This window comes from Lissotriton vulgaris, chromosome 10, assembly GCF_964263255.1.
Source record: "Lissotriton vulgaris chromosome 10, aLisVul1.2, whole genome shotgun sequence".
Classification (NCBI taxonomy): domain Eukaryota; kingdom Metazoa; phylum Chordata; class Amphibia; order Caudata; family Salamandridae; genus Lissotriton; species Lissotriton vulgaris.
In genome coordinates, this window is record NC_141698.1 from 72,885,564 (window position 1) to 72,906,824 (window position 21,261).

Sequence of the window (21,261 nt, forward strand, 5' to 3'; positions counted from 1 at the left end):
ATTATTTGGTAGGCTTCACATGGTATATTAAGTGGTAATCGTGATAGATCGGATTCATCGATGACCCTCAGAAATAGTTCAATGACAATCTGGAAAAGTCTGACCCATTCATTCATATTTTTCAAGCTCCAGTTCATGTTGAGTGCAGATAAAGTGTTGTTCAAAAACTCTTTTTGACTTGAAAGTGTGAAGAAAGCTGACGCATTACACAAAGTCACATTTGTAGATGAGATTGAGCTCTATGAAAGGCAAAAAATATATATCAGTGATAAATGCTTGTGATGTGAAGTAGAAGTATGTTTAGAAGATAATGATTTATAGCTGAAAACAGAAACCATTTTAGAAAGGGTATTATTAATTTCTTTTTCGGTTGCTGAGGAGGGTTGATTACTTCAACACTCTGATCACAAACTTTAAAAAAGATAGTAATTTTGGATGAGACGCACAATGTCACTTAGAAATTAGGCTACTTTTAAAATATTGATACACCCTGTGTGAATAATACAATACTTACAAGACAAATAGTCATCTTTAAAGTGCTAAGATACTGCAAAAATACTTCATTGTTGTCAAAGTGCAAGATTTGACCCAGAATTATTGTTTTTAATGTTTCATTTTTAAATTCATCCACATATATGGTGATTCCAGCCAGCTCTTCTGCTGTAAGATTACTGGGTATAAACACCTAGAGAAAATAAAGAGCAGTGAATTTCACATTTGAATCTTGAATGAATTCAATATTGAAAGAGTGTTATTATTGATTTATCCTTCAGTGGATATCATTGAAACACATAATTTCATACTCAAAAAGGCAAATTCATGTATTTCTTCTAATGTTTGAAGGTGTATTTAAAATGGCCTACCTTGTTAAAATTACTGTTGAACTGTGCAAGATCTTCAATGTTAGATTGCTGAATGAACTGCATTAGGTTTTCCTCTACCCATAATTTAATGCCTGATGTTTCACACGCGATGCCTGTGCCTGAAATAGAGTTGCGTTAAAGATGAACTCTAGTCTTGTGAAAACTTTTGCATTTTGAAACACCCTAAGTGCGTCTCTTCTTTTGAATGATAATAGCATAAAGTTTGCATCTGCTTTAGTTCTTTTGCACAAGTCATCTTTAGCTCTTGCGAAAATGAAAACAATAAATCTGGCACCTTATAAATAGGAACATGTTTGCTGCTTATGATGAAGGATATTCTGTGTTTGATTTGGTCTGTGGTAGATTTGTACATAATATTAACATTACTTTTACACTATGACACTTTCCTATTATCAAGTTGTCAACACATTACAAAAATTGCTTCTGTTGCGGTTAAGTGGTCAATTTTACACATCAGTGCATCACATGCATGTATGCATCAGGTTCTACTCAACCCTATCCTTAAGTATATGTGTAGACAATCCTTGATCGCTCAATCATATTTGGCTGCTGTTTTGTCCCCCTCATTGTTTTTCTTGTGCATGTGTAATTATGACTAATTTCTAGTTCCTAAAACAATGCATAATTTGTCACTGACGGTTTTCAGCAGCTTTTCCACGTAACTCTGGTGACGTTTTCAAGACCCAAGGCCAGCCCCAAAGTTCTTACTTGCATAGCCTGTCTTTATTCACCTCTAGTTCTGGATCCCAACCACTAAAACTGGCCCTTCAAGGATGGGCAATACACCAGTTTATGCACTTCCCAAGCCTTCTCCTTCCAAATAACTCAATACGGGATGCGAATACTGACTAGAGAATGCAAGTGGCGATCATAGAAACCTGCATTCCAAACAAAATCTACTCATGGCCAAGGCTTTGGTAGTGCTGTCTGTTGAAGCCTGATGCAGCTGGCACATTAGTCCTACATCTATATGCATGAAACACGAAATCATAGCCAAGAACTATTAGTCCTACTGTTAAGCAATAGGTCCTCCATCAGGATTCTATTCTTTGATGTGGAGGAAGCCTTTGTCTCAGCCTGTGGTATGAAAATGTCTTGGACAATTGTCGTAATGCAGCTGACACTGCAGACTTTTTATCTAAGATCAACCAAGAGTATCGGGGCTCATTTAGAAATCAGCAGAGTGTTGGCAAGAGCCAAAAACTAGCAAATGACGTGTGCTCCCCTAATTGCGATCCCGCCTGATTGAGCAGTGGGAGATTGCTTTCTTTTTAAATATGGAGCCTCATTTTGATTTCCTATCTAAGAGACTTTGCTGTAGGCTGACCACCACAGGTTCACCCACTTACCAGTCCTGGAACCTCCACTCCACTTAGAATCAGACTTTAAGCATGTTTGTTCTTATGGCATCATAAAAAGCATGGTCGCTCGAAAGAGGAAATAAAATGATAGCCACATTTAGGGAGAAACCTTCCAGTGCACCAGAGACATTCCTTTCTTGTTTTGCCAAACACAGGTTAAGGGGTTGTATCTGGAAAAACAAAACAATGCCAATTGGAGCCTTCCTAACATATGGGGGTAGCACTGTTGGCCAGAAATTCTCCACCACAGTGATGGGGAACCCTAAGCATGTTATGTTAGCATTCATTTGCCAGACTGCAGTGTAGCATCCTCTGCCAGCAGCATGGCAGATGGCCCACTGTCCTCTCATCTGCTAACTTTGCTGATAAAATCTCTAGATGAAAAGACAACCATTCTCCAAAATGAGAGGGAGGTAAAATGGATACATACAGGGGGAAATTGCTCAAATGCTTACTTCCCGAGACAGTGTAAAACTAATGCCATCAAGGAAAGCTGTGGCAAGAGTTTGACAGGTACACTTCTTTGTGCAGAGATTATGCCCAGCAAGAGTTTAAGGCCTGAACCTGCCGGTCTCCTAGAATCTTATTTATACTCTTTGTAAGGGTATAGGGGTCAAGGTTCTACTCCATTTTAAACATTTGTCATGTAAGCTAATTTATCTCCCTTCAAAACCTCAATATTCTGGCTTTGGCTCAAGTGTTAACAGGTATCCCATACAACAAACACATGTGCTCTATATAACAGAGGCACACATAAGAAATAGGAGGTACTGCATTTAATTTTGGGAAGCCAACATTCCCAGTTAAGAACACTGCCAGTTGGCCTCAGTGTCACCTGCTAGTATTGTCGGAACCCTTTCTGCAGTTGTAGTAGGCCTATCGCCTCTCATATGTTGATGAGTGCTTTGAATGGAACAGCATGAAGGCAGTGATTGTGTACGTCCTTGCTCCTTTTATCCAGTTTGAGATCACTTACCCTGAATCGTTCTTGCTACCTGTGGTTATTAGTAGGCCAGGGTAGATTTTGCAGAGTCGCAGTATTCGGAGCTCCACGTAGTGCTAAAAAAACTCTGCCATGCTATGCAGAGCTCAGTGAGCGGCGGTGTCCAATACATCACGCATTTTGTGCAAATTTTTTGTGCCGAAAGTGTCACTTCCCTGTAAAATCAGCGTGAACGAAATCACGTGGAGCACTAGAGAGCGCTTCTTCCACTCAAGTAGATTTCCTACTCGAGCGGCAGCTTCTTCAACGAGAGATGCAGCTTTCTCAATGCGAGTGGTTGCGACCCACCACAACCACCTTTATTCAGAATTCTCACTGGGAGGTGGTCTAGCATTCAAATTCTCTAGCTTGCTTTCACCAACTTAACTTCTCTCAGCATCTCTTCACATAGTTTTTCGCAGATCCGCACAGAGGGTGGAGTGGGCACAACTCCACAAACTTTGCCTCCCCCTATTTATTAGGGTAATTCTGGGCACCATCCTGGAAAATGCCTTCAAATAAAAGGTAATGGATATCAGGCAGAGAGTGGATCACTTTCTGATTATTGACCATGGGATGTCCTTTTGGTACCAGATAACACCCGTTGCCAATGTGGCTATAGTTTCACAGGTACATTGGTGGATTCAGAGGTCACAGCTGAACTCGTATGATAGGTGCTCAGCTATCACAGAGTGCCTCTCTGCAGTGTGTCCTCAGCCGTCAGCAGAGTGGGTCAGTGAGAGGGTGAATCAAGAATGAACTCTAGCTTTCACCTAATGTTCAGACATATGATATTCAGTGAGTGTTTTTTCATGTCTATTTAGATCCAAGAAACCATGCATATTGATCAAAATCGGACACACTTTACACCTTTTCAGCACCTATGTTTTGGAATAATACAGGACATTGATGTGTGATATAACAATGATCATAACAGAAAATGATATAGCCATAAACAATTGCCTTTGCAGTTTACTGTACCTGTGTTAGGAGATTTTTTAGATTCTTGGCTTAGAAATTCCTTGATATAAAATCTGTAGACATCCACTTTTGAGTCAGTTGTTAGAGAAATGTACTGCATGTCAAATGCTTTCAGTCTGCAAAAGATATATGAACAGCTTTCATATTTTACCATTTTCTACCAGTTGACATTTGATTGCAATTAGTTACCATTGCTGCGGTATAAGCTGAAATCAGATTCAACTTTGTATAACATGTCAATCTACAGAATTCTTTCTAAGGATTTGATTCCAGCAAATTTAATCTCAGTTGTTTCTTGTAGAAAGCAAATCCAAATACTTACATTTCATGGTAGGAGTCGCAAGTAATATTTTTTGGTAGTTGATGAAGATGGGTTGCATTGAAACTTCCCAACAATTCAAACAGATACATTTGAAGGAACTGTTTCCAATCATTCGGGGTGAAAGACGAGAAGTTGGAGCTCACATTTTCCAAAATAACTGTTATTAAGATTTGTTTTATTGTGTTGATTTGGGAAACACTGAGATTTTCCTGAAAAAAATTAAAAGTACAAGTTAAATTTTTAATAAACAAACAAACTCTGAATTATTTCTTTTATACTAACAAACACAATAATGCTATTTCCAAGAAGAGGTTGTTTAGGTAGACATTTTCAAGGAGGAGTGCAGTTTGGTCACATAAATATGCTGATAATTAAACAACACTATTGCAATTGCTTAGTAGAAAGATATTGCTCTATAAATAATGGCAAGGTGTTTAAACACCGAAGGAAGTCAGGAGAGTAGATAAAACACAAAGGTTTAATTCCTTAATCAGTTCTGCTTTGCTGCTGGAACATCATGTATGCCCTCCATCCCCTTATTTAGAGGAGTATTTCATAAATATTTTACGGAGGAATACCAATGGCCTAAATAATTTGTTTTGTATTACCTGTTTGTTTTTCTACATTTTATCTGAATATTTCAAAATCGATATTAAACATGTCTCTACATGTTCTATGATACTGTATTTTGTAATGTTGCTCTCCATCTTCTTTATTTTATCATTGTATGATCTGCAATTATAACACTAAACGTCCAATAAAATCAACTTTTCTCAAACAGTTTTATGTGTTAAGGATATTTAGTATCTTTACCATGAACTTCTTCTGCTTGCCTCTGGTGTCTACATATTAGTTGTTGTAAGCTACGTGCAGGAGGATTAATGTTCAAACTAACAGAGCAATTTGAAATGACCTCTGTGGAACACCTTCAATCTATGATTCTCTCACTTCATATACACTGCTCCACTCTTGGTTATGTTTGCAGCCGCGGACGGCAGTAGGAGTTCCTGCAGGGTGGTGACGAGGGGAGGGGCATGGGGGGATAGTAATGTATGGATTACGCAGTTTAACAGGTAAGTAAATATATAAATAAATAAAATGAATTTCAATGCGCGCACTGCATTGCATTTGGTGATGCAGTGCATGCAACAAAATTCTTTTTATTTATTTACATGTTTACTTACCTGTTAAACTCTGTAAATAATACATTACTAAACCCCACCCTTCCTCTCCCCCTCCCCACGTCACCGCCCTGCAGGAACTCCTACTGCCGACCGCGGCTGTATGTTTGTTCTATGAAGATTACAATGGTAGAACGGCAGAACCCCTTTCTATTGGTGGTTGCTTTCGACCTGTTCACCACACAGTCATCTTCATCATATTATGGCTTTGTGACATTGTTTCAATTACAAAAGGTTTCATCCCCCATTGTCATTCATTATTTAGGTTCATTTGTCAACTACAAACTTTTAGTGTTTTTACTAGCCCACTATTTTATGTTGTCCCTTAAGTTGATGTCATTGCATAGGTTTCCATACCTTTTCAGAAGCAGACAGGATATTTTCCAAATACACTGGGACTTCATCTGCTGTCACAAGGCTAAGTATTTGCTTTAGCAGTGTAGAGTTGTTGATGACGTCTGGTTTCGTCAAGAGCACAGCTGTTTCATTTGGTGATAGATTTTCAGTGAGCAGCTCCTAAATATATGACAGAAACAAGCATACAATGTTGAAACTGCCAGGACTCTAGCATGTAGCAAGCTTTAAAGCAAATAACTGTACATAAAATTCATACATTAACATATATACATAGTTTCTGGAGTCAGTATGACACCAGACTGATTGCAGATTTAAAACAAATTCCATTGAGTGTATTTAAAATAGAAACTTCAAGTGCATCTACTTTGTGTTATAGAAAGTGCTCCCGTCTAAACGTCTTGCCATTCTTTTATAAAAGCGTGTAAGTTAACTTGAGGAGCACTATTATTCTTAGTCGAAGAAACATATAGTGCTGGTATCAATGCTAGGAAAATCCTGCTAATTTAAGCTACTGATTCTGCCCTGAATAAAGATGGTGACATACAAGAAAGTAAATGAAAAGAATGATGTAGTGAGAAAAGACTTCAGACAACCCATCTGCTACTGGTGAAATTGTGCTGCAAAGAAATATGTTTTTCAGTGGCACCACTTACTATGCTCAGATTGGGGTACAGGGCTATAAGTTTCGAGACTGAAGCATAGGAGAAGAAGGCCCCCAAATTCTTCACTAGCCATTCCTTTGTTCCGTTTGTATTTGATGCGCATGCAGAGCCTAAACAAAAGAAAGGTTTCATTAAGCACTGAATAACAGGTTTTAAGGCATTGTGATGAATTTGCAATGAAAGCAGAATATTTAACAGCTGCTCTATAAGTCAGTTGCACTTATATATATCTCAAATGTGCCTAAAGAAAGAAGTCTCAAAACCAAAGTTGGTCAAAAATGCACCTATGTCAATAACAGATTTTGCCAGCCAACGAACTGTCCGTTTTGGACTTTGTGATTAAGGGGACCATTTGAATACTTTTTTTGATGCAAATCTAACATAATGTTCACATCACATTTTTTACAAAGGGGACAGCATCTAAATCTAACCTTTTATATGAGGAAGTGTACTATTTACCTGTATGGCCCACACTAGCAGTGTGACAGCGAGTAGCACTGGTATTTTACCATATTCCATTGTAGATTAATAAAATTATATTTTTGTGAGAACAGCATTAATCAATACATTTTAGAGAATTTCTTATGTGGAAAGTGAGTTATTAACTTCTGTCTAGCTTCAGACTACTTTTTCTTGTAACATTCTCATCTTTTTAAATGGGTGTATTTTCGCTTCTTTCATTTCCTTGGGTAGATATAGTTTAGTTTCTGATATCAGTAATTTACACATGCAGAGAATCATGAAAGTAACTTTAACAATTTTCTTGAAGTGCACCATAAGGTGATAATACATTTTTTTATCCACTAAAAGAATATTCGATAGGAACATAATAGAGAATTTCTTTCGAAAATTGGTTTTGCAATGCAGATTCCTATAGTAATTTTTCAATTGTAAGGGTGCACTAAAGGTCCCACCTAGAATACAGCAGTATTGGAGCATCCCAGAAGTACTGAGGTCTGTAATTCCGGGTGTGAGATCAAAGATGTTGTACATTCTGCCCAGCAGCGATAAAGTCACAAGCTTCATTCATATTGCAATGAAAAGAATTGTACCTGATTTGTTGAACTGTTGAGAAAGGTATGTTTCACTGAATTCGTAAATGGCACGTTTGTTATTGACATCGAGTTCAAGGACTACATCGCTCAGCTGTTTTATTCTGTAGTCATTAATAAGGGAAAAAAGGAAATATTAAGACTAAATAGAAAACCAATCCATTCACTATTAATTGCAGATATTTGAAGTAGGCATTGAAGACTTTTACCTACATTATTTGGTAGGCTTCACATGGTATATTAAGTGGTAATCGTGATAGATCAGATTCATCGATGACCCTCAGAAACAGTTCAATGACAATCTGGAAAAGTCTGACCCATTCATTCATATTTTTCAAGCTCCAGTTCATGTTGAGTGCAGATAAAGTGTTGTTCAAAAACTCTTTTTGAGTTGAAAGTGTGAAGATAGCTGACGCATTACACAAAGTCACATTTGTAGATGAGTTTGAGCTCTATGAAAGGCAAAAAATATATATCAGTGATAAATGCTTGTGATGTGAAGTAGAAGTATGTTTAGAAGATAACGATTTATAGCTGAAAACAGAAACCATTTTAGAAAGGGTATTATTAATTTCTTTTTCGGTTGCTGAGGATGGTTGATTACTTCAACACTCTGATCACAAACTTTAAAAAAGATAGTAATTTTAGATGAGACGCACAATGTCACTTAGAAATTAGGCTATTTTTAAAATATTGATACACCCTGTGTGAATAATACAATACTTACGTGACAAATAGTCATCTTTAAAGTGCTAAGATAATGCAAAAATACTTCATTGTTGTCAAAGTGCAAGATTTGACCCAGAATTATTGTTTTTAATGTTTCATTTTTAAATTCATCCACATATATGGTGATTCCAGCCAGCTCTTCTTCTGTAAGATTACTGGGTATAAACACCTAGAGAAAATAAAGTGCAGTGAATTTCACATTTGAATCTTGAATGAATTCAATATTGAAAGAGTGTTATTATTGATTTATCCTTCAGTGGATATCATTGAAACACATAATTTCATACTCAAAAAGGCAAATTCATGTATTTCTTCTAATGTTTGAAGATGTATTTAAAATGGCCTACCTTGTTAAAATTACTGTTGAACTGTGCAAGATCTTCAATGTTAGATTGCTGAATGAACTGCATTAGGTTTTCCTCTACCCATAATTTAATGCCTGATGTTTCACACGCGATGCCTGTGCCTGAAATAGAGTTGCGTTAAAGATTAACTCTAGTCTTGTGAAAACTTTTGCCTTTTGAAACACCCTAAGTGCGTCTCTTCTTTTGAATGATAATAGCATAAAGTTTGCATCTGCTTTAGTTCTTTTGCACAAGTCATCTTTAGCTCTTGCGAAAATGAAAACAATAAATCTGGCACCTTATAAATAGGAACATGTTTGCTGCTTATCATGAAGGATATTCTGTGTTTGATTTGGTCTGTGGTAGATTTGTACATAATATTAACATTACTTTTACACTATGACACTTTCCTATTATCAAGTTGTCAACACATTACAGAAATTGCTTCTGTTGCGGTTAAGTGGTCAATTTTACACATCAGTGCATCACATGCATGTATGCATCAGGTTCTACTCAACCCTATCCTTAAGTATATGTGTAGACAATCCTTGATCGCTCAATCATATTTGGCTGCTGTTTTGTCCCCCATCATTGTTTTTCTTGTGCATGTGTAATTATGACTAATTTCTAGCTCCTAAAACAATGCATAATTTGTCACTGACATTTTTCAGCAGCTTTTCCACGTAACTCTGGTGACGTTTTCAAGACCCAAGGACCAGCACCAAAGTTCTTACTTGCATAGCCTGTCTTTATTCACCTCTATTTCTGGATCCCAACCACTAAAACTGGCCCTTCAAGGATGGGCAATACACCAGTTTATGCACTTCCCAAGCCTTCTCCTTCCAAATAACTCAATACGGGATGTGAATACTGACTAGAGAATGCAAGCGGCGATCATAGAAACCTGCATTCCAAACAAAATCTACTTATGGCCAAGGCTTTGGTAGCGCTGTCTGTTGAAGCCTGATGCAGCTGGCACATTAGTCCTACATCTATATGCATGAAACAGCAAATCATAGCCAAGAACTATAAGTCCTACTGTTAAGCAATAGGTCCTCCATCAGGATTCTATTCTTTGATGTGGAGGAAGCCTTTGTCTCAGCCTGTGGTATGAAAATGTCTTGGACAATTGTCGTAATGCAGCTGACACTGCAGACTTTTTATCTAAGATCAACCAAGAGTATCGGGGCTCATTTAGAAATCAGCAGAGTGTTGGCAAGAGCCAAAAACTAGCAAATGACGTGTGCTCCCCTAATTGCGATCCCGCCTGATTGAGCAGTGGGAGATTGCTTTCTTTTTAAATATGGAGCCTCATTTTGATTTCCTATCTAAGAGACTTTGCTGCAGGCTGACCACCACAGGTTCACCCACTTAACAGTCCTGGAACCTCCACTCCACTTAGAATCAGAATTTAAGCATGTTTGTTCTCATGGCGTCATAAAAAGCATGGTCGCTCGAAAGAGGAAATAAAATGATAGCCACATTTAGGGAGAAACCTTCCAGTGCACCAGAGACATTCCTTTCTTGTTTTGCCAAACACAGGTTAAGGGGTTGTATCTGGAAAAACAAAACAATGCCAATTGGAGCCTTCCTAACATATGGGGGTAGCACTGTTGCCCAGAAATTCTCCACCACAGTGATGGGGAACCCTAAGCATGTTATGGTAGCATTCATTTGCCAGACTGCAGTGTAGCATCCTCTGCCAGCAGCATGGCAGATGGCCCACTGTCCTCTCATCTGCTAACTTTGCTGATAAAATCTCTAGATGAAAAGACAACCATTCTCCAAAATGAGAGGGAGGTAAAATGGATACATACAGGGGGAAATTGCTCAAATGCTTACTTCCCGAGACAGTGTAAAACTAATGCCATCAAGGAAAGCTGTGGCAAGAGTTTGACAGGTACACTTCTTTGTGCAGAGATTATGCCCAGCAAGAGTTTAAGGCCTGAACCTGCCGGTCTCCTAGAATCTTATTTATACTCTTTGTAAGGGTATAGGGGTCAAGGTTCTACTCCATTTTAAACATCTGTCATGTAAGCTAATTTATCTCCCTTCAAAACCTCAATATTCTGGCTTTGGCTCAAGTGTTAACAGGTATCCCAAACAACAAACACATGTGCTCTATATAACAGAGGCACACATAAGAAATAGGAGGTACTGCATTTAATTTTGGGAAGCCAACATTCCCAGTTAAGAACACTGCCAGTTGGCCTCAGTGTCACCTGCTAGTATTGTCGGAACCCTTTCTGCAGTTGTAGTAGGCCTATCGCCTCTCATATGTTGATGAGTGCTTTGAATGGAACAGCATGAAGGCAGTGATTGTGTACGTCCTTGCTCCTTTTATCCAGTTTGAGATGAACTACCCTGAATCGTTCTTGCTACCTGTGGTTATTAGTAGGCCAGGGCGGAATTTGCAGAGTCGCAGTATTCGGAGCTCCACGTAGTGCTAAAAAAACTCTGCCATGCTATGCAGAGCTCAGTGAGCGGCGGTGTCCAATACATCACGCATTTTGTGCACATTTTTTGTGCCGAAAGTGTCACTTCCCTGTAAAATCAGCGTGAACGAAATCACGTGGAGCACCAGAGAGCGCTTCTTCCACTCAAGTAGATTTCCTTCTCGAGCGGCAGCTTCTTCAACGAGAGCTGCAGCTTTCTCAATGCGAGTGGTTGCGACCCACCACAACCGCCTTTATTGAGAAATCTCGCTGGGAGGTGGTCTAGCGTTCAAATTCTCTAGCTTGCTTTCACCAACTTAACTTCTCTCAGCATCTCTTCACATAGTTTTTCGCAGATCCGCACAGAGGGTGGAGTGGGCACAACTCCACAAACTTTGCCTCCCCCTATTTATTAGGGTAATTCTGGGCACCATCCTGGAAAATGCCTTCAAATAAAAGGTATTGGACATCAGGCAGAGAGTGGATCACTTTCTGATTATTGACCATGGGATGTCCTTTTGGTACCAGATAACACCCGTTGCCAATGTGGCTATAGTTTCACAGGTACATTGGTGGATTCAGATGTCACAGCTGAACTCGTATGATAGGTGCTCAGCTATCACAGAGTGCCTCTCTGCAGTGTGTCCTCAGCCGTCAGCAGAGTGGGTCAGTGAGAGGGTGAATCAAGAATGAACTCTAGCTTTCACCTAATGTTCAGACATATGATATTCAGTGAGTGTTTTTTCATGTCTGTTTAGATCCAAGAAACCATGCATATTGATCAAAATCGGACACACATTACACCTTTTCAGCACCTATGTTTTGGAATAATACAGGACATTGATGTGTGATATAACAATGATCATAACAGAAAATGATATAGCCATAAACAATTGCCTTTGCAGTTTACTGTACCTGTGTTAGGAGATTTTTTAGATTCTTGGCTTAGAAATTCCTTGATATAAAATCTGTAGACATCCACTTTTGAGTCAGTTGTTAGAGAAATGTACTGCATGTCAAATCCTTTCAGTCTGCAAAAGATATATGAACAGCTTTCATATTTTACCATTTTCTACCAGTTGACATTTGATTGCAATTAGTTACCATTGCTGCGGTATAAGCTGAAATCAGATTCAACTTTGTATAACATGTCAATCTACAGAATTCTTTCTAAGGATTTGATTCCAGCAAATTTAATCTCAGTTGTTTCTTGTAGAAAGCAAATCCAAATACTTACATTTCATGGTAGGAGTCGCAAGTAATATTTTTTGGTAGTTGATGAAGATGGGCTGCATTGAAGCTTCCCAACAATTCAAACAGATACGTTTGAAAGAACTGTTTCCAATCATTCGGGGTGAAAGACGAGAAGTTGGAGCTCACATTTTCCAAAATAACTGTTATTAAGATTTGTTTTATTGTGTTGATTTGGGAAACACTGAGATTTTCCTGAAAAAAATTAAAAGTACAAGTTATATTTTTAATAAACAAACAAACTCTGAATTATTTCTTTAAACTAACAAACACAATAATGCTATTTCCAAGAAGAGGTTGTTTAGGTAGACATTTTCAAGGAGGAGTGCAGTTTTGTCACATAAATATGCTGATAATTAAACAACACTATTGCAATTGCTTAGTAGAAAGATATTGCTCTATAAATAATGGCAAGGTGTTTAAACACCGAAGGAAGTCAGGAGAGTAGATAAAACACAAAGGTTTAATTCCTTAATCAGTTCTGCTTTGCTGCTGGAACATCGTGTATGCCCTCCATCCCCTTATTTAGAGGAGTATTTCATAAATATTTTACGGAGGAATACCAATGGCCTAAATAATTTGTTTTGTATTACCTGTTTGTTTTTCTACATTTTATCTGAATATTTCAAAATCGATATTAAACATGTCTCTACATGTTCTATGATACTGTATTTTGTAATGTTGCTCTCCATCTTCTTTATTTTACCATTGTATGATCTGCAATTATAACACTAAACGTCCAATAAAATCAACTTTTCTCAAACAGTTTTATGTGTTAAGGATATTTAGTATCTTTACCATGAACTTCTTCTGCTTGCCTCGGGTGTCTACATATTAGTTGTTGTAAGCTACGTGCAGGAGGATTAATGTTCAAACTAAGAGAGCAATTTGAAATGACCTCTGTGGAACACCTTCAATCTATGATTCTCTCACTTCATATACACTGCTCCACTCCTGGTTATGTTTGCAGCCGCGGACGGCAGTAGGAGTTCCTGCAGGGTGGTGACGAGGGGAGGGGCATGGGGGGATAGTAATGTATGGATTACGGAGTTTAACAGGTAAGTAAATATATAAATAAATAAAACGAATTTCAATGCGCGCACTGCATTGCATTTGGTGATGCAGTGCATGCAACAAAATTCTTTATATTTATATACATGTTTACTTACCTGTTAAACTCTGTAAATAATACATTACTAAACCCCACCCTTCCTCTCCCCCTCCCCACGTCACCGCCCTGCAGGAACTCCTACTGCCGACCGCGGCTGTATGTTTGTTCTATGAAGATTACAATGGTAGAACGGCAGAACCCATTTCTATTGGTGGTTGCTTTCGACCTGTTCACCACACAGTCATCTTCATCATATTATGGCTTTGTGACATTGTTTCAATTACAAAAGGTTTCATCCCCCATTGTCATTCATTATTTGGGTTTATTTGTCAACTACAAACTTTTAGTGTTTTTACTAGCCCACTATTTTATGTTGTCCCTTAAGTTGATGTCATTGCATAGGTTTCCATACCTTTTCAGAAGCAGACAGGATATTTTCCAAATACACTGGGACTTCATCTGCTGTCACAAGGCTAAGTATTTGCTTTAGCAGTGTAGAGTTGTTGATGACGTCTGGTTTCGTCAAGAGCACAGCTGTTTCATTTGGTGATAGATTTTCAGTGAGCAGCTCCTGAATATGACAGAAACAAGCATACAATGTTGAAACTACCAGGACTCTAGCATGTAGCAAGCTTTAAAGCAAATAACTGTACATAAAATTCATACATTAACATATATACATAGTTTCTGGAGTCAGTATGACACCAGACTGATTGCAGATTTAAAACAAATTCCATTGAGTGTATTTAAAATAGAAACTTCAAGTGCATCTACTTTGTGTTATAGAAAGTGCTCCCGTCTAAACGTCTTGCCATTCTTTTATAAAAGCGTGTAAGTTAACTTGAGGAGCACTATTATTCTTATTCGAAGAAACAAATAGTGCTGGTATCAATGCTAGGAAAATCCTGCTAATTTAAGCTACTGATTCTGCCCTGAATAAAGATGGTGACATACAAGAAAGTAAATGAAAAGAATGATGTAGTGAGAAAAGACTTCATACAACCCATCTGCTACTGGTGAAATTGTGCTGCAAAGAAATATGTTTTTCAGTGGCACCACTTACTATGCTTAGATTGGGGTACAGGGCTATAAGTTTCGAGACTGAAGCATAGGAGAAGAAGGCCCCCAAATTCTTCACTAGCCATTCCTTTGTTCCGTTTGTATTTGATGCGCATGCAGAGCCTAAACAAAAGAAAGGTTTCATTAAGCACTGAATAACAGGTTTTAAGGCATTGTGATGAATTTGCAATGAAAGCAGAATATTTAACAGCTGCTCTATAAGTCAGTTGCACTTATATATATCTCAAATGTGCCTAAAGAAAGAAGTCTCAAAACCAAAGTTGGTCAAAAATGCACCTATGTCAATAACAGATTTTGCCAGCCACCGAACTGTCCGTTTTGGACTTTGTGATTAAGGGGACCATTTGAATACTTTTTTTGATGCAAATCCAACATAATGTTCACATCACATTTTTTACAAAGGGGACAGCATCTAAATCTAACCTTTTATATGAGGAAGTGTACTATTTACCTGTATGGCCCACATTAGCAGTGTGACAGCGAGTAGCACTGGTATTTTACCATATTCCATTGTAGATTAATAAAATTATATTTTTGTGAGAACAGCATTAATCAATACATTTTAGAGAATTTCTTATGTGGAAAGTGAGTTATTAACTTCTGTCTAGCTTCAGACTACTTTTTCTTGTAACATTCTCATCTTTTTAAATGGGTGTATTTTCGCTTCTTTCATTTCCTTGGGTAGACATAGTTTAGTTTCTGATATCAGTAATTTACACATGCAGAGAATCATGAAAGTCACTTTAACAATTTTCTTGAAGTGCACCATAAGGTGATAATAAAAATTTGTATCCACTAAAAGAATATTCGATAGGAACAAAATAGAGAATTTCTTTCGAAAATTGGTTTTGCAATGCAGATTCCTATAGTAATTTTTCAATTGTAAGGGTGCACTAAAGGTCCCACCTAGAATACAGCTGTATTGGAGCATCCCAGAAGTACTGAGGTCTGTAATTCCGGGTGTGAGATCAAAGATGTTGTACATTCCGCCCAGCAGCGATAAAGTCACAAGCTTCATATTGCAATAAAAAGAATTGTACCTGATTTGTTGAACTGTTGAGAAAGGTATGTTTCACTGAATTCGTAAATGGCACGTTTGTTATTGACATCGAGTTCAAGGACTACATCGCTCAGCTGTTTTATTCTGTAGTCATTAATAAGGGAAAAAAGGAAATATTAAGACTAAATAGAAAACCAATCCATTCACTATTAATTGCAGATATTTGAAGTAGGCATTGAAGACTTTTACTTACATTATTTGGTAGGCTTCACATGGTATATTAAGTGGTAATCGTGATAGATCGGATTCATCGATGACCCTCAGAAATAGTTCAATGACAATCTGGAAAAGTCTGACCCATTCATTCATATTTTTCAAGCTCCAGTTCATGTTGAGTGCAGATAAAGTGTTGTTCAAAAACTCTTTTTGAGTTGAAAGTGTGAAGATAGCTGACGCATTACACAAAGTCACATTTGTAGATGAGTTTGAGCTCTATGAAAGGCAAAAAATATATATCAGTGATAAATGCTTGTGATGTGAAGTAGAAGCATGTTTAGAAGATAACGATTTATAGCTGAAAACAGAAACCATTTTAGAAAGGGTATTATTAATTTCTTTTTCAGTTGCTGAGGAGGGTTGATTACTTCAACACTCTGATCACAAACTTTAAAAAAGATAGTAATTTTAGATGAGACGCACAATGTCACTTAGAAATTAGGCTATTTTTAAAATATTGATACACCCTGTGTGAATAATACAATACTTACGAGACAAATAGTCATCTTTAAAGTGCTAAGATACTGCAAAAATACTTCATTGTTGTCAAAGTGCAAGATTTGACCCAGAATTAATGTTTTTAATGTTTCATTTTTAAATTCATCCACATATATGGTGATTCCAGCCAGCTCTTCTGCTGTAAGATTACTGGGTATAAACACCTAGAGAAAATAAAGAGCAGTGAATTTCACATTTGAATCTTGAATGAATTCAATATTGAAAGAGTGTTATAATTGATTTATCCTTCAGTGGATATCATTGAAACACATAATTTCATACTCAAAAAGGCAAATTCATGTATTTCTTCTAATGTTTGAAGGTGTATTTAAAATGGCCTACCTTGTTAAAATTACTGTTGAACTGTGCAAGATCTTCAATGTTAGATTGCTGAATGAACTGCATTAGGTTTTCCTCTACCCATAATTTAATGCCTGATGTTTCACACGCGATGCCTGTGCCTGAAATAGAGTTGCGTTAAAGATTAACTCTAGTCTTGTGAAAACTTTTGCATTTTGAAACACCCTAAGTGCGTCTCTTCTTTTGAATGATAATAGCATAAAGTTTGCATCTGCTTTAGTTCTTTTGCACAAGTCATCTTTAGCTCTTGCGAAAATGAAAACAATAAATCTGGCACCTTATAAATAGGAACATGTTTGCTGCTTATGATGAAGGATATTCTGTGTTTGATTTGGTCTGTGGTAGATTTGTACATAATATTAACATTACTTTTACACTATGACACTTTCCTATTATCAAGTTGTCAACACATTACAGAAATTGCTTCTGTTGCGGTTAAGTGGTCAATTTTACACATCAGTGCATCACATGCATGTATGCATCAGGTTCTACTCAACCCTATCCTTAAGTATATGTGTAGACAATCCTTGATCGCTCAATCATATTTGGCTGCTGTTTTGTCCCCCATCATTGTTTTTCTTGTGCATGTGTAATTATGACTAATTTCTAGTTCCTAAAACAATGCATAATTTGTCACTGACGGTTTTCAGCAGCTTTTCCACGTAACTCTGGTGAAGTTTTCAAGACCCAAGGACCAGCCCCAAAGTTCTTACTTGCATAGCCTGTTTTTATTCACCTCTAGTTCTGGATCCCAACCACTAAAACTGGCCCTTCAAGGATGGGCAATACACCAGTTTATGCACTTCCCAAGCCTTCTCCTTCCAAATAACTCAATACGGGATGCGAATACTGACTAGAGAATGCAAGCGGCGATCATAGAAACCTGCATTCCAAACAAAATCTACTCATGGCCAAGGCTTTGGTAGTGCTGTCTGTTGAAGTCTGATGCAGCTGGCACATTAGTCCTACATCTATATGCATGAAACAGCAAATCATAGCCAAGAACTATTAATCCTACTGTTAAGCAATAGGTCTTCCATCAGGATTCTATTCTTTGATGTGGAGGAAGCCTTTGTCTCAGCCTGTGGTATGAAAATGTCTTGGACAATTGTCGTAATGCAGCTGACACTGCAGACTTTTTATCTAAGATCAACCAAGAGTATCGGGCTCATTTAGAAATCAGCAGAGTGTTGGCAAGAGACATAAACTAGCAAATGACGTGTGCTCCCCTAATTGCGATCCCGCCTGATTGAGCAGTGGGAGATTGCTTTCTTTTTAAATATGGAGCCTCATTTTGATTTCCTATCTAAGAGACTTTGCTGTAGGCTGACCACAACAGGTTCACCCACTTAACAGTCCTGGAACCTCCACTCCACTTAGAATCAGACTTTAAGCATGTTTGTTCTTATGGCGCCATAAAAAGCATGGTCGCTCGAAAGAGGAAATAAAATGATAGCCACATTTAGGGAGAAACCTTCCAGTGCACCAGAGACATCCCTTTCTTGTTTTGCCAAACACAGGTTAAGGGGTTGTATCTGGAAAAACAAAACAATGCCAATTGGAGCCTTCCTAACATATGGGGGTGGCACTGTTGCCCAGAAATTCTCCACCACAGTGATGGGGAACCCTAAGCATGTTATGGTAGCATTAATTTGCCAGACTGCAGTGTAGCATCCTCTGCCAGCAGCATGGCAGATGGCCCACTGTCCTCTCATCTGCTAACTTTGCTGATAAAATCTCTAGATGAAAAGACAACCATTCTCCAAAATGAGAGGGAGGTAAAATGGATACATACAGGGGGAAATTGCTCAAATGCTTACTTCCCGAGACAGTGTAAAACTAATGCCATCAAGGAAAGCTGTGGCAAGAGTTTGACAGGTACACTTCTTTGTGCAGAGATTATGCCCAGCAAGAGTTTAAGGCCTGAACCTGCCGGTCTCCTAGAATCTTATTTATACTCTTTGTAAGGGTATAGGGGTCAAGGTTCTACTCCATTTTAAACATCTGTCATGTAAGCTAATTTATCTCCCTTCAAAACCTCAATATTCTGGCTTTGGCTCAAGTGTTAACAGGTATCCCAAACAACAAACACATGTGCTCTATATAACAGAGGCACACATAAGAAATAGGAGGTACTGCATTTAATGTTGGGAAGCCAACATTCCCAGTTAAGAACACTGCCAGTTGGCCTCAGTGTCACCTGCTAGTATTGTCGGAACCCTTTCTGAAGTTGTAGTAGGCCTATCGCCTCTCATATGTTGATGAGTGCTTTGAATGGAACAGCATGAAGGCAGTGATTGTGTACGTCCTTGCTCCTTTTATCCAGTTTGAGATGAACTACCCTGAATCGTTCTTGCTACCTGTGGTTATTAGTAGGCCAGGGCGTATTTTGCAGAGTCGCAGTATTCGGAGCTCCACGTAGTGCTAAAAAAACTCTGCCATGCTATGCAGAGCTCAGTGAGCGGCGGTGTCCAATACATCACGCATTTTGTGCAAATTTTTTGTGGCGAAAGTGTCACTTCCCTGTAAAATCAGCGTGAACGAAATCACGTGGAGCACCAGAGAGCGCTTCTTCCACTCAAGTAGATGTCCTTCTCGAGCGGCAGCTTCTTCAACGAGAGCTGCAGCTTTCTCAATGCGAGTGGTTGCGACCCACCACAACCGCCTTTATTCAGAAATCTCGCTGGGAGGTGGTCTAGCGTTCAAATTCTCTAGCTTGCTTTCACCAACTTAACTTCTCTCAGTATCTCTTCACATAGTTTTTCGCAGATCCGCACAGAGGGTGGAGTGGGCACAACTCCACAAACTTTGCCTCCCCCTATTTATTAGGGTAATTCTGGGCACCATCCTGGAAAATCCCTTCAAATAAAAGGTAATGGATATCAGGCAGAGAGTGGATCACTTTCTGATTATTGACCATGGGATGTCCTTTTGGTACCAGATAACACCCGTTGCCAATGTGGCTATAGTTTCACAGGTACATTGGTGGATTCAGATGTCACAGCTGAACTCGTATGATAGGTGCTCAGCTATCACAGAGTGCCTCTCTGCAGTGTGTCCTCAGCCGTCAGCAGAGTGGGTCAGTGAGAGGGTGAATCAAGAATGAACTCTAGCTTTCACCTAATGTTCAGACATATGATATTCAGTGAGTGTTTTTTCATGTCTGTTTAGATCCAAGAAACCATGCATATTGATCAAAATCGGACACACTTTACACCTTTTCAGCACCTAAGTTTTGGAATAATACAGGACATTGATGTGTGATATAACAATGATCATAACAGAAAATGATATAGCCATAAACAATTGCCTTTGCAGTTTACTGTACCTGTGTTAGGAGATTTTTTAGATTCTTGGCTTAGAAATTCCTTGATATAAAATCTGTAGACATCCACTTTTGAGTCAGTTGTTAGAGAAATGTACTGCATGTCAAATCCTTTCAGTCTGCAAAAGATATATGAACAGCTTTCATATTTTACCATTTTCTACCAGTTGACATTTGATTGCAATTAGTTACCATTGCTGCGGTATAAGCTGAAAGCAGATTCAACTTTGTATAACATGTCAATCTACAGAATTCTTTCTAAGGATTTGATTCCAGCAAATTTAATCTCAGTTGTTTGTTGTAGAAAGCAAATCCAAATACTTACATTTCATGGTAGGAGTTGCAAGAAATATTTTTTGGTAGTTGATGAAGATGGGTTGCATTGAAGCTTCCCAACAATTCAAACAGATACGTTTGAAAGAACTGTTTCCAATCATTCGGGGTGAAAGACGAGAAGTTGGAGCTCACATTTTCCAAAATAACTGTTATTAAGATCTGTTTTATTGTGTTGATTTGGGAAACACTGAGATTTTCCTGAAAAAAATGAAAAGTACAAGTTATATTTTTAATAAACAAACAAACTCTGAATTATTTCTTTAAACTAACAAACACAATAATGCTATTTCCAAGAAGAGGTTGTTCAGGTAGACATTTTCAAGGGGGAGTGCAGTTTGGTCACATAAATATGGTGATAATTAAACAACACTATTGCAATTGCTTAGTAGAAAGATATTGCTCTATAAATAATGGCAAGGTGTTTAAACACTGAAGGAAGTCAGGAGAGTAGATAAAACACAAAGGTTTAATTCCTTAATCAGGTCTGCTTTGCTGCTGGAACATCGTGTATGCCCTCCATCCCCTTATTTAGAGGAGTATTTCATAAATATTTTACGGAGGAATACCAATGGCCTAAATAATTTGTTTTGTATTACCTGTTTGTTTTTCTACATTTTATCTGAATATTTCAAAATCGATATTAAACATGTCTCTACATGTTCTATGATACTGTATTCTGTAATGTTGCTCTCCATCTTCTTTATTTCTTATCATTGTATGATCAGCAATTATAA

The 21,261-nt window shown here is 38.0% G+C and overlaps 1 protein-coding gene across 1 annotated transcript in view; it reads right to left on the bottom strand.

Annotated features, from left to right (window-relative positions):
- LOC147684691 (uncharacterized) overlaps positions 1-20,348 on the bottom strand; it is a 378,108-nt gene extending 357,760 nt beyond the window's left edge. Inside the window, exons 1-20 of the mRNA XM_086939726.1 lie at positions 20,195-20,348; positions 16,849-16,967; positions 16,500-16,670; positions 15,986-16,224; positions 15,773-15,876; positions 14,716-14,834; positions 14,065-14,223; positions 12,528-12,736; positions 12,206-12,321; positions 8,859-8,977; positions 8,510-8,680; positions 7,996-8,234; positions 7,783-7,886; positions 6,722-6,840; positions 6,069-6,227; positions 4,531-4,739; positions 4,209-4,324; positions 864-982; positions 515-685; positions 1-239 (exon numbers count right to left, since the gene is read on the bottom strand). Coding sequence (XP_086795852.1) covers positions 1-239; positions 515-685; positions 864-982; positions 4,209-4,324; positions 4,531-4,739; positions 6,069-6,227; positions 6,722-6,840; positions 7,783-7,886; positions 7,996-8,234; positions 8,510-8,680; positions 8,859-8,977; positions 12,206-12,321; positions 12,528-12,736; positions 14,065-14,223; positions 14,716-14,834; positions 15,773-15,876; positions 15,986-16,224; positions 16,500-16,670; positions 16,849-16,967; positions 20,195-20,348 — 3,155 coding nt within the window. The remainder of the gene's footprint in view (positions 240-514; positions 686-863; positions 983-4,208; positions 4,325-4,530; positions 4,740-6,068; positions 6,228-6,721; positions 6,841-7,782; positions 7,887-7,995; positions 8,235-8,509; positions 8,681-8,858; positions 8,978-12,205; positions 12,322-12,527; positions 12,737-14,064; positions 14,224-14,715; positions 14,835-15,772; positions 15,877-15,985; positions 16,225-16,499; positions 16,671-16,848; positions 16,968-20,194) is intronic.
- Between the last annotated feature and the right edge of the window lie 913 nt (positions 20,349-21,261).